Genomic DNA, 18337 nt, shown 5'->3' on the forward strand with positions numbered 1-18337 from the left:
GCCCCTGCTCGCACCCGAGCCCCAGTAACTGAGGGATGTCCCTGCACCCCAGTAACTGAGGGATGCCCCTGCACCCCGGTAACTAAGGGATGCCCCTGCACCCTAGCCCCAGTAACTGAGGGATGCCCCTGCACCCTAGCCCCACTAACTGAGGGATGCCCCTGCACTGGAGCCCCAGTAACTGAGGGATGTCTCTGCACCCCAGTAACTGAGGGATGCCCCTGCACCCTAGCCCCAGTAACTGAGGGATGTCCCTGCACCCGAGCCCTAGTAACTGAGGGATGTCCCTGCACCCTAGCCCCAGTAACTGAGGGATGTCCCTGCACCCTAGCCCCAGTAACTGGAGGATGTCCCTGCACCCTAGCAACTGAGGGATGTCCCTTTACCCTAGCCCCAGTAACTGGAGGATTTCCCTTTACCCTAGCCCCAGTAACTGAGGGATGTCCCTGCACCCGAGGGATGTCCCTGTACCTAAGCCCCAGTAAATGAGGGATGTTCCTGCACCCTAGCCCCAGTAACTGAGGGATGTCCTTGCACCCTAGCCCCAGTAACTGAGGGATGTCCTTGCACCCTAGCCCCAGTAACTGAGGGATGTCCTTGCACCCTAGCCCCAGTAACTGAGGGATGTCCTTGCACCCTAGCCCCAGTAACTGAGGGATGTCCTTGCACCCTAGCCCCAGTAACTGAGGGATGTCCCTGTACCAGAGCCCCAGTAACTGAGGGATGTCTCTGCATTGGAGCCCCAGTAACTGAGGGATGTCCCTGCACCCGCGCCCCAGTAACTGAGGGATGTCCCTGCATTTGAGCCCCAGTAACTGAGGGATGTCCCTGCACCCGCACCCCAGTAACTGAGGGATGTCCCTGCATTGGAGCCCCAGTAACTGAGGGATGCCCCTGCAGTGGAGCCCCAGTAACTGAGGGATGTCCCTGCACCCGCGCCCCAGTAACTGAGGGATGTCCCTGCATTGGAGCCCCAGTAACTGAGGGATGCCCCTGCAGTGGAGCCCCAGTAACTGAGGGATGTCCCTGCACCAGCGCCCCAGTAGCTGAGGGATGTCCCTGCACCCGCGCCCCAGTAACTGAGAGATGTCCCTGCACCCGTGCCCCAGTAACTGAGGGATGTCCCTGCACCTAACTGAGGGAAGTTCCTATGAGGTTTCTTTACAGATGATAGGAAATAAAAGCAATAACAATGAGGAAAAGTCTACAAGAATTATGGAGAGTGACAGTCCCCATCCATGCTGCATCACACAGCGAGCTGTCCGGTCTGTCCCTGCCGGGGAGACAGGGAGGGCTGCGGAGAGAAGGGGCCGGCTCTTCCCGCTCCTCCCACCCAGGTACACCCGGCCTGTCACCGCTCGGCTGGGGCTGCTACATCCGGGTTGTTCCCGGTGAGAGGAGGCCGGAGCCGGATCCTTTGGGAAACATGAGGCCGCGGCTGTAGGTGACAGCAGGAGATCGGGCACATGGCGGGGAACGGCAGGAAGAAGCAGGTGCGCTTCGCCCGAGCCGAGGACGACGAGGCCGGGGAGGAGGAGGAAGAGGAAGACACTTTGTTTGAGAAGCGGCCGGCGAGTGTGAGAGGCGCCCGGGAGGATGAGGAAGGCGGGAGCCGGCGGAGGAGAGCGGAGGATGAAGTGCGGCTGGTGCCCGGAGGCCTGAGGGGCAGAGACGGGCAGCAGTGCGGGGGGCTGCGGTGCTGTGTGACCACCGTCATGTGCGCCGCCTTCCTGGGGCTGGTGAGTCATGTGCCCTCCTAGTACTGGAGATCCCATATACACACTGCATGATCGCCTCACATTTATCAGCCAATCAGAGCTCAGGTTATTTATTTTTTAATGATGTGGTAAAACGAAGGGCGCGCTCTGATTGGTCGCTCTGGGTAATGGCCATGAAGGCACGGTGTGTGTGTGATACTTGTTGGTCATGGTGGGGGCAGATCTCTCTCATGTCTTGAAGTGGTTTCCTATGTGCCTCCTCATGCACTATACCAGATGTATACTTATGTCCCCCGCTGCTGCAGTGCTCTGATACAGTGATCACCAATAGTGTAGAGCGGACCTGTCAAAATATTTGCCAACATTGTCCGAGCCCGATTCCCTGCAGCAGCAGACGATGGATGCCACCCTAGGGAGTCCTGAAAAACATTGACAGAACCTCAGGCTTTATCTGTGTTTTGCTGGCAGCCCTAGGACTATACATGTTTTTAAAGGACTCCCTGGTTCGGCAGCCGCGGGGAATCCAAAGCAGATAACATTGCCGAACCCAAACGTGTTGATCGGTTCCCTCAGCATTTGATCGGTTCACCATTCCTGTGGCAGGTGCGGAGGAGCGCGGGGACTTCATTGGAAATAGCACGAACAACACAGGAGCCATTGTGAATCACCTGTATTGGTGTAAATGAAAGTGACAGCTAGTCCAGTGGAGAGACAACAGTCTGAATAAGGGACCTTCACACGTACAGGATCTGCAGCATATTTCACGCTGCCAGTTCCGTAGCGAAATCATCTGCAATCCTATGTCTTGTCATTTTCTATGGTTTTACATACTTTCCATTCTGCTGCGAGTATGTACAGCCCCTTCCCACTTAACCCAGCGCTGCCCGGCTAATACATTACTCGGCCGCGCTCCTGCTCATTTCTCAGGCTTCCGGCTCCCTCACGTCTTGCTCAGCCGATTGGTGTGCTGGCCCGCCGCAGTGCACTGAGCAGGGAGCCGGGAGCCTGAGAAGCAAGCTGGAGGGTGGGCAGGCAATGTATTAGCCGGGCAGTGCTGGGTTAAATGGGATGGGGCTGTACATACAGCGGAAATAAAAACCCACTGCCAGCATAGAAAATGACAGGATACAGGATGACGGCGGAACTCCAGCAGGAAATCCACTGCGGATCCTGTACGTGTGAAGGCACCCTCAGGGTGCGCTCACACGTAACAGACCGCAGCAGATTTCTTGCTGCGGATCCCTGCCCTGTACACTCTGGGCAGACAAACTCGCAGCGGGATGGACATCCCGGTGTGCGTATGTTAACCCCCTCCCCCGCTGCCGGAGTGTATACATCACCTTCTCCCTGCTCCGGCTTGCTTCGGGGATCCCGGCATGTCCCACTCAGCCAATCAGTGCAGATCCGTTACATGTGAACGCACTGAGCAAAATCAGCGGGGCTTTCCCCCACAGAATACCGCCTATTTCAGTGTCAAACACTCTCCGTGACTCTCTGCTGAAAAAATTTCGCAGATTTTGCTCAGTGTGAACATACCCTTAGGCTGCGTTCCTTTATGCCAGTGAAGGCGTTTGGCTAAAATCACTCCCATATGTGTTTACCAATGGCTGCCGGATGTTGCTGGTAACCTTGGCCAGTAGTGAATGTATGAGGGACGTGGTTACGTCCTTGCCTTCATTGGCATGTGGGTAGATGGCCTTCAGCTGCTCTTGCACTGTGCCGTTTTATTGCAACCTCGAAGCCAGAATCAGTTGTGGAGTAGTGAAGTAGATAGTATGAAGAATTGATGCTACTTCTCTTTTTTGAGTCCACTCATGGTTTGAAAAGGATTAGTAAAGAAGAAAAAAGAGAAGTAGCAGCATCTGTTCTTTATTTGCTCCCATTTAGTATTATCAACACCTGGTTGTGGCTTTTAAGCTGTTGTAAAAAATGGTTCTGGACTGCACACCACTTCAATCTGCTATCATCTTGTGTCTGGGACTTGGATATCAGTGAGCTCCAGCACTTATGCTATCTGTTTATACTATAAAGGGCATTTTACATAAGCCGATTATTAGCTAGAAGTATTGCAATAAATGCTCCTTTGGCTGATAATCGGCCTGTGTCAAAGAGACAGCCATCAGCTGAGGGTCAGGAAAATGCCTGATCGTCTTTTTAGAGTGGCCTTTAAAATTTGTCATCATCGGCCATGCATCTTACTGTGTAAACGGGATGTGAGGCCGATGATGATAAAGGGAAACTGACAGCATGTATATATATATATATCCTTTCTGTCAGTTTCCATATCACATAGCAGTACATACTGTACTAATCACTGCTGCAATCCACCATCCTATTCTCGGGCTCTCCTGTCCAGCTGCTGTGTCTTCAGGCTCTGCCTCCTCTGGCTGTCAATCATTCTGGAGGAGGCGGGGCCTGAAGACAGCAGCAGGACAGGAGAGCCTGAGGAACAGGATGCTGGATCACAGCAGAGCTGGTAAGTATGTACTGCTGTATGATATGTATATCCATACTGTCAATTTCCATGGCTGCATAAATGATAAATTAATCATTTGTGCAGCCTGACCCCTAGATTTCTTGTGCCATGTAAAGGCACTGCAAATGAGCGCCGATCTAGCTAAGCAGTGCTTGTTTGCAAGCACCCGTGGCTGAGAAATCTGTCTCTCTAAAAGGACCCTAAGTCTAAGAACCTCGGATCATGGCGGGAAACCCACGCAGTGCAAGAAGGATATGTTTATACATTTTGCCTTATTTTTTTATATTGTATATTTGTAATTATCTAGGAGTTGGTGGTGTATTGTGGCTAGGGTGTAATAGGGTGTTGTGGAGGATAGATGCCGACAAGTGGGAGCGCTCTTCTTAGAGCTGAACCTCCGTTTGTAAATGGGGATAGTGGGCAGAAAAGAGTGCAGGGCAAGTTTATGATATGCAAAATTTTTAATGTTAGTGGGTTATATTTTAGAGCATATCTAGTAAATATTTTTAATGGGGGATTTTTGCTAATTTTTAAGTCCTACTGTCCATAATCCAAAATTATGATTGAAGAGTAAGTCACTGCAGGCAACACCATGCCCCCATGTCATTACCAATCAATCCAGGCAATTTCGCCTGGCCATTGGTGACCACATGGGGAAACACGGGCTTATCCTTCTTATTCTCTAGTTTTGTATTTTACTAGTGTCTGTCGCTACTGGTAGCATGAGCCGATACAACTTATATAGGATGTATAGATAGTCCAGCTCCTCAAACCTGGCACTGCTGAATGTGCCGGTGGGCTGATCTGCAATTAGTGTTCTGGTTTCAAATTTACACTAGTAACATGTAAAAAAAAAAAAGTCTGTACATAGTGAGACCTCATCTGGAATACCAGTTTGGGCTACAAAAATGTTTGACGGTGTGAGGAATTTTCAGTACAGGCAGGGGGTGGGGGGGGGGAACAATAAATAATCTATACTTACTGGTGCCCGTGCCCCCCGCAGTGCCACGTCCCGCTCCCTGACCCCCGCCAGGCTTCTTCATCTCTCCCCTCCTGTTAGGTCACAACTCGGCGGATGGAGAGAAAACACCACATTGTTTACTGCTACACTATTTATGGCTTCATCTCTTTCTTATATCACACTGCTGCTCATATACAATTATCCAGGAAGAGAACAGCACAGATTTTCCCCCTAAAGGTATGTGCACACTGAGTAATTTTGGTGGAATTCTCAGCTCACGCCCGCTCGTGGACCGCAGCGGGCGCACACGTCTCCGCCCGTGTCATAGACTCCATTCTATGCACCAGCGGATTCCGCCCACCGTCCAAAGAATGAACTTGATATATTTTTGAACGGTTGAAAGAATCTGCCCATGCATAGAATGGAGTCTTTGACACGGGCGCTCTCCGTGGTCCGCAAGCGGGCCCGAGCTGAGAATTCCGCAACGGAGTTTCCGCCAAAATTACTCAGTGTGCACATACCCTTACAATAGACTAATGGAGCTCAGAATCAAGCTACCAAATATTGACCTCTAACTTTTCCCCGGCCACCCTTATCTAATAGAGCCAATGCCTTATTACTGATATATGGAGGAAATGCTTTCTAAATGTATGTGTGAGAGTGTTTTTCTGTTGTTTATAAATAAGGGGCTTAGATTGATAGAACATAAAATATATTAATGAGGAACATTTATAAAATTCATATGAAAATTTAATTCAAAAATTTTGAAAGATTTCTTTTAACCTCTTAAGGACCCATGTCGTACCGGTACGTCATGGATCACTGTCACTTAAGGACCCATGACGTACCGGTACGCGGGTCCTTTAAGAGGGCGCCGCTGCCGGCCGGGTCCCGATCGGGGGAGATAGCCTGCTATAATACATAGCAGGCCATCTCTCCCTGTCGGCATGGAGGGTTGTTAACCCCCCCCATGCCGACGATCGCCGCTATTGGCTGATAAGCCCATAGCGGCGATCGGAACCTTTCCGGGCCATCGGTGGCCCGATGACCCGGAAAAAAATGTCAGTCGGTGCTGTCCGAGGGCGGCACCGACCGCCATTACTGTAAAAAGTAATGGTGGTCACGGTACCACCGTCCCGATCACCGTGAACGGCCGGCCGGCCGTTCACGGCGATCAAAGTCCCCACAAGTAATAAATACCTGCTCCGGACCCCTCAGCTAGGTAGCTGAGGGGTCCAGAGCAGGTATTTGTACATTACTCACCTGTCCCGGGGTCCTGATCGGCGTCTTCCGGGTTCCCGGCGTCCTCTTCATCTTGTCGGGTCTTCGGCTTCTTCCGTGAGTCCCGATCGGCTTTTTTCGGCTCCAGCGTCGTCTTTTTTCGTATTTTTCCGGCTCCAGCGTCGTCTTTTTTCGGATCTTGCGCTCTGCTGCCCCCTAGCGGCTGATAAGTGTAATACACGTATCAGCCACTACAGGGATGTTCAGAATGTAGTAAAAAAAATTTTTTTGTTTCCCAATTTTTTTTTTTTCTATTTTCCGCACCCTATCGCCGCTCAGTGTTGATCAGCATCGCACGAAAGTGCGCTGCTAATCAGCAACTCCTCCTTTTTGGCGTAGGGTGTTTTTTTTTTATATCCTACTGCCACGGTCTGCTGATAAATGCCGCACTTATGTTTGGCACTTATCAGCAACACCATTTTTGGCGTAGGTTTTTTTTGTATACTTACTGTAAAAAACACGTAAAAAAAAACTACATTACACCACACTACACTATATTGAATAAAGTTTTACACTACACCACTACATACCCCATATACCAATCCCTATATAAAAGTGGCCCCCGACGTGTTTTCGGTATCGGACGCATACGTTATTATTGCCTCCGACACTGAAACAGCCAGTGAGGATGAATGGGGGGATCCTTCTTTCCTCCATTCATCCTCATCATCCTGTGACGTGTCTGGGGGTAGCGTAGCGTACGCTGCCCCCCAGACACGTCTTTTCCGCCAGTACCGTCCCAATAAGAGATGACGGTATGGTGTGAAATTCTACACACTCTGTGAGCGTACCTCAGGGTACACTTACAGATCCAGGGTACGTGCACACTGCGGAATGACGAAGGATAACCCTTTGTGCATTCCGCAGCTGGCACCCGCCGGCGGACTGATGCAGGCGCGCATCTCCGCCCGTGTCATAGACTCCATGTTATGCACGGGCGGATTCCATCATCCGTCATTCCATCAACACATTGGACGGAGAGCGGAATCCGCCCGTGCATAGAATGGAGTCTACGACACGGACGGAGACGTGCGCCTGCATCAGTCAGCCGGCGGGTGCCAGCTGCGGAATGCACAAAGGGTTATCCTTCGCGATTCCGCAGTGTGCACGTACCCTTAGAGTGTATGTAGGAAGGGACACCCGAATCCAGCCCCCAGATGCCCACTCCCCCCATCCTCGGAGTTAGTGGGAAGATCGTCCGGGAACTGATCTTCCCACTGCTGGATAAAGGTTACCACCTTTACGGGGATAACATTTATACCAGCACCCCCTCTTCTGGTCCCTCGCTGCCCGACCTACTGTAGCTTGCGGCACGATCCGTAAATATCAGAAGCAGTAATAGCGCCCTAATATTTAGCAGCCATGGAGCGGACCCAGCACTTCTGGATATGTGGGACCCCGTATCGCACCAGGACAACATTTTCCAGGTGACGTCCCCCACACTGGAGAAAGGGAGACCCCAGAAGAAGTGCAGAGTGTGGGGTAACAGGGGGATCAGGAAGGACACCATTTTCCAGTGTGACGCCTGTCCTGATCACCCCGGCCTCTGCATACTGGATCGCTCCAAGGCGCACCACACGTCATCGGAGTTCTACATTATCTAAATTCTGTCCCTTATTCCTATTTCAGGGGTCACGTTGATCCAGGGATTATTCTGATCGCCATTATGGAGTCAGGAAGGAATTTTTCCCCTGTGATGAGGCTACTGTCGTCTGCCTCACAAGGGGTTTTTGCCTTCCTCTGGATCAACACAGGTTGAGTTTGATGGACACCTGTCATTTTCAACCTTAAACTAATAATTGGCCTAATACCCCCAAATAAATTAGAATTGTCCCTTTTCCCCAGCTAAATAGGTATGGCCGCCATTCCCATTAGAGGATGCCATGATGCAATTACAAAGCCTCTGTGCGGCCAGCACAGTAGAAACCCCCGACAAGTGACCCCATTCTGGAAACTACACCCCATAAGGAATCTAACAAGTGGGGCAGCGGGTATATGGCCCCCAAGTGACGGCCACATTTGGGACGTGAAAATGAAAAAAATGGTATTTTTTATTTTCACGGCACATGTTCTACACATGTGCCCATCACTAGTGGGGTCCATATGCTCACTGCACCCCTTGTTAGATTCCTTATGGGGTGTAGTTTCTAGAATGGGGTCACTTGTCGGGGGTTTCTACTGTCCTGGCAGCACAGGAGCTTTGTAATTGCGACATGGCCTCCATCCTCCATTCCAGCCTCTAAATGGCGCTCTGTCCTTTTGGTGACTTGCCCTGTGCCCATATGGCACATTATGTCCACATGTGGGGTATTTTCGTACTCAGGGGAAATTACCCTACACGTTTTGCTTTTATTTTCTTTTTTAACCCCTTGTGGAAATGGAAAAAAATCAAGGCTAGACCAACATTTAGTGTAATTTTTTTTTTAATTTTTACTCTAAATCATTGATCTTGTCTTGATTTTTTCATTTTCACAAGGGGCTAAAAGATAAAAAAAAAACATAATGTGTAGAGCAATTTCCCCTGAGTACGGAAATACCCCACATGTGGACATAAAGCGCCATGCGGGTGCAGGGTAAGCCTCCAAAGGGAAGGTGCGCCATTTGGTTTTTGAAGGCTGGATTTGGATGGAATGGATTTCGAGGGGCCATGTTGCATTCAAAAGGCCCCTGTGTTGCCAAGACAGTTAAACCCCCCCACAAGTGACCCTATTATGGAAACTACACCCCTCAAGGAATGTAACAAGGGGTGTAGTGAGCATATGGACCCCACTGGTGACGGGCACAAATGTGGAACAATGTGGCGTGAAAATGAAATATTACATTTTTTACACTATAATGTTGGTCTAGCCTTGAATTTATCATTTTCACAAGGGGTTAAAAGAGAAAAAAAAACACAAAATGTGTAGAGCAATTTCCCCCGAGTCCGTAAATACCCCACATGTGGACATAAAGCGCCATGTGGGTGCAGGGCAAGCCTCCGAAGGGAAGGAGCGCCATTTGGATTTTAGAGGTTGGATTTGGCTAGAATGGATGATGAACGCCATGTCGCATTTACAGAGCCCTTGTGCTGCCAAAACACTGTAAACCCCCCACAAGTGACCCCATTCTGGAAACTACACCCCTCAAGGAATCTAACAAGGGGTGCAATGAGGATATGGACCCCTGGATGACGGGCACATTTGTGCCATGAAAGTGAAAAAATGAAAAGTTTCACTTTCACGTCACATTTTTCCACATTTGTGCCCGTCACCAGTGGGGTCCATATGCTTACTGCACCCCTTGTTAGATTCCTTGAGGGGTGTAGTTTCCAGAATGGGGTCACTTGTGGGGGGTTTCCAGTGTGTTGGCAGCACGAGGGCTCTGTAAATGCGACGTGGCCCTTGAAATCCATTCCAGTGACATCCAGCTTCCAAAAGCCAATTGGCGCTCCTTCCCTTTGGAGGCTCGTCCTGTGCCCGCTTGGCACTTTATGTCCACATGTGGGGTATTTCTATACTCGGGAGAAACTGCGCTACATGTTTTGTGGTTTTTTTTTCCTTTTATCCCTTTGTGAAAATGAAAAATTGAAGGCTAGAACAACATTTTAGTGTAAAAAATACTTTAGTCTTTTTTCAAGCCATATTGTTCGGAAAATCTGTGAAGCACCTGTGGGGTCCAAATGCTCACCGCACCCCTTGTTACATTCCTTGAGGGGTGTAGTTTTCTAAATGGTGTCCCTTTAGGGGTGTTTTTTAGGTTTTGGCACCCCAGAGCCTCTGCCAACCTGAAGTGGTACAGTCAAAAATGACCAAAAATAACGGAGCCATTGAAATTCACTAGGCGCTCCTTTATATCTGAGGCTTGTGGTTGCGTCAAATAGCGCAATAGGGCCACATATGGGGTATTTCTATAAACTGCAGAAACGGGGCAATCAATATTGGGGTGCATTTCTCTGGTAATAAGCTTATAATTATGAAAAATATTGGATTACAATAAAATCTCTGCACAGAAAATTAAAATTTTCAAATTTCTTACACACTTAGCTTTTATTTCTGTGACTCCCCTAAAGGGTTAAAAAACTTTCTGGATGTGCTTTTGCAGAGTTTAGGGGGTGCAGTTTCTGAAATGGGGTGCTTTGTGGGGCTTTTTAACACAAAGTCCCCTCAAATACACTTTAAACCTGAACAGTTCCCTAAAAATATCTGATTTTGAAATTTTACTGAAAATTTGGAAATTTGCTGCTAATGTTTTAAGCTTTCTATTGTCTATAAAAAATGAAATATAGTTTAATAAATGCCGCCAACATAAAGTAGACATGTTGCTAATGCTATTTAATATATAATTTATGTGGTATAACCATTTTCTGTATAAGCAGAAAAGTTTTAAAGTTGGAAAAATGCATTTTTTCACAATTTTTCACGCTATTTTGGGTTTTTTCATAAAGATTCGTTATAAGTATCGACTCCAATTTACAAGAAATGTGAAGTACAATATGTCACGAGAAAACAATCTCAGAATCAGCCGGATAGGTAAAAGCATCCCGAAGTTATTAATGAATAAAGTGACACTGGTCAAATTCATAAAATTTGCTCCGGTCCTTAAGGCCATTTCAGGCCCGGTCCTTAAGGGGTTAAAGCTGGAGTCAGTACATTTTCTCCGACTCCACAGCCCTGGAACTTACACAGCTGTGTGGATGTGGAATTTACCACAGGTCACTCCAATCGCGGTGTAAAAATGTCTCGAGTATAATCAAGAGAGATTGGAGAGCCCAGGGCTAAATTTCAGGTGTGCTAGCAAAGGGTCTGAATACATATGTCTATGTGAAATACTATTTTTGTCCCTTGCAAAATCATTTCCAAGTTTTTGCATTCTTATTCTGTATTGAGTGCAGAATAATGGTGAAAAACATGATTATTATTTTATTTTATTTTTTTTAAAGGGTCTGAAGAATTGACAAATGCATTGTATGTTTGTTTTAACCCCTTAACGACCGCGGGCGTATATTTACGCCCTGCGGTCGGTAAGGACGTTCAGAGCGGGGCCGCGCGTAGCCTGGGACCACAGGCATTAGCGGGCACGGTCCGATCGCCGTGCCCGCTAATACAGTAATCAGATGCAGCTGTCAAAGTTGACAGCTGCATCCGATTACCGGACGCAGCGTCATCCCTGGTGTCTAGTGGGGAGATCGCTCCTCCGGGATGTTATCCCGGAGGAGCGATCTCCGTAACTGAAGATGGCGCCGTCCCCGGCTCGGCACTCGTTTACTTCCTGCTGCAGCAGCCGGAAGTAAACGAGAGCCTATCTCATGGATCTCTGCAGCATTTCTATGCTGCAGAGATCTCAATGAGAGATCAGAGCACTTATACTAGAAGTCCCCCAGGGGGGCTTCTAGTATAAGTGTAAAAGTAAAAAAAAAAAGTGTTGCTATTAATAAAAAGCCCCCTCCCCTAATAAAAGTCAGAATAAATAAATAAACAAACATGTTTGGTATCACCGCGTGCGTAATCGCCCAAACTATTAATTAATCACATTCCTGATCTCGTACGGTAAACTGCGTAAGCGCTAAAAAATCCCAAAGTGCAAAATTGCGCATTTTTGGTCGCGTCAAATCCTGAAAAATGTTAATAAAAAGCGATCAAAAAGTCGTATATGCGTAATCAAGGTACCAATAGAAAGAACATGTCATGGCGCAAAAAATGACACCTGACACAGCCCCATAGACCAAAGGATAAAAGCGCTATAAGCCTGGGAATGGAGCGATTTTAAGGAACGTATATTTGTAAACAATGGTTTTAATTTTTTACAGGCCATCAGATACAATATAAGTTATACATGTTACATATTGTTTTAATCGTAACGACTTGTGGAACATATATAACAAGTCAGTTTTACCCCAGGGTGAACGGTGTAAAAACACACATCCACTAAAAACACAAAATGGGGTTTTTTTTTCAATTTCACCACACATTGAATTTTTTCCTGCTTTTGCAGTGTACTTTATGCAAAAATTCAGCCTGTCATTGCAAAGTACAATTAGTGGCGCAAAAAATAAGGGCTTATGTGGGTTTCTAGGTGAAAAAATGCAACTGCTATGGCCTTTTATGCACAAGGAGGAAAAAACAAAATCGCAAAAATCAAAATTGCCCCGGTCCTTAAAGGGTTAAGTAAATTGCTTACAAAAGAGCTGTTATTGTTCATTCTCTGTACAGCTACTACAACTAATTTAAAGAGGATTTACCATCAGGTACATCCTCTTTAATCTGACCCAGGGATAGAACGGCACCGTCACGGACAAGCCGGTGCCGCAGTCTTTTTTTTTTAACCACGGCCCGGTTCCGGTGTACGGCGCCGTTCTATCCACGGGTATCGGGCCGGGCTGGAGCACAGGAGGCGGGCTGGCCCGTCCCCAGTGGGCGGAATCCCCCACCCCTGTATGACACTGCTCCATTGATTCTAAAGGAGCTGCGTCATACAGGGGAGGGAATTCACTTCCACTGGGGGCAGGCCGGCCCGCCTCCTGTGCTTCAGCCCTGAGCCCGATACCCGTGGATAGAACAGCACCATAAACGGGAACCAGGCCGCGGTTCAAAAACCAGACCACGGCGCCATTCTATCACTGGGTCACATTTAAAAAGAACTTTAACAACCAATCTAAAAACTAACAATTTTTTTTCTTTTATTTTGTAGGGAATGGCCATTTCGGTGTTGGGTCCGACGTTCCCCGATCTGGCAGCCAATGTGAACAGCACTGTTGGAAACATTTCCTACATTTTTGTAGGGAGATCCATGGGATATCTTTGTGGTTCTGTCTTGGGAGGTGTCCTTTTTGAACGCATTAATCAGCACCTGCTTCTAGGTATGTGACATATACAAAAAAAATGTGCTTATTACGCATGGGGTGAGTTTAAGCACATCATTTTTAAAGGGGTACTTACTCTGGTTTAAAGAAAACCAAAAACTGTTCAAATCATCTGGTGTCAGAAAGTTATATACATTTGTAATTTACTTCTATTTCAAAATTTTAAGTCTTCCAGTACCTATCAGCTACTGTAAGTCCTGTAGAAAGTGGTATATTGTTTCCAGTCTGATACAGTGCTCTCTGCTGACGCCTCTTTCCATGTCAGGAACTACCCAAAGCAGTAGCAAATCCCCACAAAAAAACATCTCCTGCATTGGGTAAGACTGGAAAGAATACACATCACGTCCTGCAGGGCATACAGCAGCTGAAGTGCTGGAAGACTTAAGATTTTTAAATAGAAGTAAATTACAAATATATATACCTTTCTGACACCAGTTGATTTGAACACAAATTTTTTCTTCTGGAGTTCCTTTTTAATGTGCTCATTTTCATGGCAGATGGGTCTGTTAAGGGCCTTTACGCACATTAACTTCTTCTAAATGATGATATTCTATGACATGGACTAGTATTCAGCTCACTAAATGTGTATGTAGAAAAGATTTGGAAGTTTTGTCAATTTTTACTTGTTGAAATGTTAAATCCATGTGTTTTTATTTCATATAGGATTGTCAATGCTGGCAACTTGTGCTGGACTTTTTATCTTGCCATGGTGTAAGAAGGCCATCTTGCTGACTGGCGTTATGTCTATTGTGGGAACTTCCATGGGATTCTTAGACACCGGTAAGCACACTGCTCAATGTAAAGTTTTGTGAAAGAAAATAATATGCACTGCAGAAAAAGAAATAGTTGAAGGTCTAATATCACCCCTAAAAAAAAAAGTCTGTGGGACCCTTCGGTTATCTTTATTCATAAAATCTTTATTATTATACATTATCCTTTATCCGTAAGGGTCCTTTTACACTTGCCGATCTTCAGCCGTCCGAGGCCGCAAGCAAGTACCGATCAACAAGATCGACGCTCACTTACCGTGCTGTCACAAGACAGAACTAATCGCGTTTACACAGGGAAATGTGTGGCCAATAGTGATAAATTTTAGCACCATGCAAAAGATGTCGACAAGCATGTATTTTCCCGTTCCTCAGCTGATGACTGACACTTTTACATAGTTCCTCCTTGTCCGCCTGCTGCAGCCGGAAATGGTGGGAAGCTGTAACGGCTGTTTTTTGCGTTTTTCCCAACATATATTGACTTTGGAGGTATATAAACAATGAACCCCTTCCCTAGCGAACTCTGCAAAAAGAGGCGAATCAGAAAACACAGACATTATTGCTACCTATGTGTCTTGTTTCTTTTATTAAAAATTTACTTACTTTACTTTGAATGAAGCTTCTGGTGGCCAGAGCTACTTAAAGGAGAAGTACAGCAATTTTTTTTTTTTTTTTAAGTATTGTATTGCCCCCCCAAAAGTTATACATATTAACAATATATGCTTATTACAGGAAATGCACTTGAAGTGCTTTTTTCCCTGCACTTCCTACTGCATCAAGGCTTCACTTCATGGATAACATGGTGATGTCACTTCCTGGATAACATCGTGATATCACTTCCTGGATAACATGGTGATGTCACTTCCTGGATAACATGGTGATGTCACGACCCGACTCCCAGAGCTGTGCGGGCTGTGGCTGCTGGAGAGGATGATGGCAGGGGGACACTGAGGGACATAGGGCACTGGAGGGACACTGAGCATCCCTCTGCCATCCTCCTCTCCAGCAGCCACAGCCCGCACAGCTCTGGGAGTCGGGTCGTGACATCACCATTTTATCCAGGAAGTGAAGCCTTGATGTAGTAGTAAGTGCAGGGAAAAAGCACTCTATGCGCATTTCCCATAATAAGTGTATATTGGTGATTTGTATAACTAATGGGGGGGGAGCAATACAGTACTTCAATAAAACATTTTGGCTGGACTTCTCCTTCAAGTGCATGAAAGAGATGGTGCCCCATACTTGACGACATATTGAGCATAAATCACAGATACTGAATTATCTGTATAAGGATAACAAGCTGTTTCACATCGGTCTTTATTAAAAACATATTGATGTTTTATGATCATAGTCATTAATTGTACTTTCCTGTACGTCAGGTGGAAACGTTGTCATTCTAAACACTTGGGGAGATGAGGCTGGACCACATGTGCAAGCGCTCCACTTCAGTTTTGCTTTAGGGGCTCTCCTGTCTCCAATATTGGCAAAACTAATCCCAGAAATACTGCCGCTGGATAAGATTCACTTAAAGGGATTCCTGGAAAAACTGGATGTCAACCAAACATCCCAGGAACTGCTTGATATGCCTCTGGGAATAAGAAAGTCCATGTTATCCTATATTGTTATTGCAACATATATTTTACTAGTTTCTTTATTTTTATTCATCTTGTTCAGCAAAACCCAATCAAATCAGTCGGCTGCCACCAAGAGTACGGAAGAGAAAGCATGGACAGCCAAGTACCACAATGCTCTTATATTTCTTCTTTTCTTGTTTTTTTTCTTCTACGTTGGTGCAGAAGTTGCCTACGGCTCCTATATTTTTACCTATGCCATCACTACAGCAGAGATGGACCATGATAAAGCTGCAGGGCTGAATTCAATATTTTGGGGTGTCTTTGCTGCAGTTCGAGGTTTGGCCATCTGTTTTGCAACATGTCTATATCCTGGCACCATGCTACTTCTTAGTGTGATTGGCTGTGCTGTCTCATCTTTGTATTTACTACTTTTTCATACCCACCCCATTGTGCTTTGGATTGGTAGTGCACTGTATGGTGCCTCAATGGCTACCACATTTCCGAGTGGATTTTCTTGGGCACAGCAGTATACAACCATTGGAGGAAAGTCTGCTTCCTTGTTTGTTGTCGGGGCAGCACTAGGTGAAATGGCTATTCCTGCCTCTGTAGGTTACCTTCAGGGATTGTTTCCTGCCTATCCAGTACTTATGTATACAATCTTGGCCTCTTCTTTGTTAACTGCAGTTTTGTTCCCAATTATGTACAGACTGGCAACTTGTCCAAGAGACAAGACACGTTGGAATGGACTCGAAAGTGAAGACCGCCAGGCTTTACTTTCAGGTTCTGGAATAGAAGAAGAGGAAGAAGAGGAGGATGCTCAGAACTGGAACGAAGCCGATTTTGAATCTATTGAAATGAACGATCGAAGCAAGAACTACAGCACTGTGATACAAGAAAGCACCACGTCGGAAGTGACTTCAACTTCAGAAGTCGAGAGCCTGTTGGTATCAAAAAATGGGACAACAAGCGATATGATTGCTAATAAATCTCCCTCCAAAAAACTGAGTGCAGACAGAGAAAAAAATGACTAGACATGTGAAAGCATCCTGGCATGCCCAGCATAAAAAAAAAAACTTTGCTGAAATTACCTACAATCATTGGCTGGAAGGATTTTTCCCCTGTATTGTGCTTCGACGATAGAGCCACCCCGTAATTGTTTTGTTATCTCGCTAAGCAAAAGTGTTAAAAGCAAGTGTGCTTGCCTGTCTTAATACGGTGAATGTCTTGACAATATTGTCAATGTATCTTAAAAACCCTGGAATCATATGGTTACCAATGATGCATAGTGATATGTTTACAGAATGACAACAGAAATACTGCCACCCTATAACTAGTGTTGAGCGAACGTCATAAAAGTGGCTGGGTTCTACAAGGCCGAACCTGAACACTCGGCATTCAACTCCAACCGTCTGCCACCCTAGGGAGTCCTGGAATACATGGATACAGCCATAGGCAGTATCAATGTTTTTCTGGCAGCCCTAGGGCGGCATCGAATTTCTCTCGGTGGTTGGAGTTGAATACTGAATGTTCATGTCAGAACCTGGACACTTTTCTGATGCTTGCTCAACAGTACCTATAACCTATGGGAAAGCAAGTAAATGAAAACCCATTGTAGATTTACTATTTACTATGCTGGCCTTGTCTTGTTCTCAACTGCATTGCTGTTCAACAGCTATTGTTTTATAACAGTGTCTATTGCTGTTCGCAGTAGAAAGGAAGACTTTAAGGCTCCAAGATTAGGCTTAAAGAGGTACTCTGGGCTGGGGTCATTTTTATTGTACAGTCGGGGAGGGGGTGGATATAGGTGCCGCCGGTCACTTACCTCCCTGGTTACAGCGCCGGGTCCCGGATCGCGCAGCCTCCCTCTCCCGTCAGGCTGCCGCTTCCTGGTCTGAGCTGCGGCTTGAGATGTGCCGTCTCAAGGCAGCTCAGCTATTTGGTGGCCAAGGCGGGACCCGGCGCTGGAACCGGGGAGGTAAGTGACCGGCGGCACCTATATCCACCCCCTCCCCATACAATAAAAATGACCCCAGCCCTGAGTACCCCTTTAATGATAAGCTGACCAATGGAAATGCAACCTATTTTTTAATACGGGACCTCCCTTAAAGGCAGGCTTACAAAGACATGGCCACTTTCTTCCAGAAACAGTACCTCGCCTGTCCTCAGTTTGGGTGTGGGTTTTGCAGCTCTGTGTCATTGAAGTGAATGGAGATAAATTGTAATACTACAAACAACATGGGTATAGGGGTGGTGCTGTTTTAGCAAGAAAGTAGCTGTTTTTTTTGTTGGATGAACATGTTATATACTTACAGGTGGTGGCCCCATTACTAACTTCTTTGCACATTGTGCATTTTTATACACTGCTGATTTTGTGTGGGTTTTTGTTTTTCCGAAATCTGAAAGATTTTCACGGCCTAGTGATTATTGCATTTTTTTTCTCTAGTGTTTAGTGTTAAAGCCACAAACTCGGATATTGTCTTCTCTGCTGCACCTGTATGAGGCAGATTGCAAACTAAGGAAATCACGCAAATAACTTTCTGCGGATTCTGTCGCTCGTCCCCCCACGCTCCGCCGGTCCAACAGGCTCAAATTCTATGGTCTGGTGGATTCCGTCGTCCGCCCAAAGAAGTCACATGTCAATTCTTTGGGCTGAATGCGGAATCCGCCTAACCATAGAATGGAGTCTATGGGAAGGGCGGATAGTCTAGCGGGAGCGCGCACTGAA

The 18337-nt window shown here is 46.6% G+C and overlaps 1 protein-coding gene across 1 annotated transcript; it reads left to right on the forward strand.

Moving 5' to 3' along the window:
* Window positions 1–1344: 1344 nt before the first annotated feature.
* On the forward strand, window positions 1345–17398 carry MFSD4B (major facilitator superfamily domain containing 4B). The gene is made up of 4 exons (XM_069973635.1): window positions 1345–1739; window positions 13103–13271; window positions 13938–14054; window positions 15418–17398. Exons 1-4 carry the CDS (start codon window positions 1467–1469, stop codon window positions 16641–16643), a joined length of 1785 nt encoding a protein of 594 aa, XP_069829736.1. The 5' UTR covers window positions 1345–1466; the 3' UTR covers window positions 16644–17398.
* Window positions 17399–18337: the final 939 nt, after the last annotated feature.

The sequence above is a fragment of the Dendropsophus ebraccatus genome, chromosome 6 (assembly GCF_027789765.1).
Source record: "Dendropsophus ebraccatus isolate aDenEbr1 chromosome 6, aDenEbr1.pat, whole genome shotgun sequence".
NCBI classification, from domain to species: domain Eukaryota; kingdom Metazoa; phylum Chordata; class Amphibia; order Anura; family Hylidae; genus Dendropsophus; species Dendropsophus ebraccatus.

Excerpts from the sequence above, each read along its gene's own strand:
- MFSD4B (XM_069973635.1), top strand. The coding sequence starts at position 1,467 with ATGGCGGGGAACGGCAGGAAGAAGCAGGTGCGCTTCGCCCGAGCCGAG. Across the intron at positions 13,272-13,937 it reads TAATCAGCACCTGCTTCTAG|GATTGTCAATGCTGGCAACT; the intron begins GTATGTGACATA and ends TATTTCATATAG. Across the intron at positions 14,055-15,417 it reads CATGGGATTCTTAGACACCG|GTGGAAACGTTGTCATTCTA; the intron begins GTAAGCACACTG and ends CCTGTACGTCAG.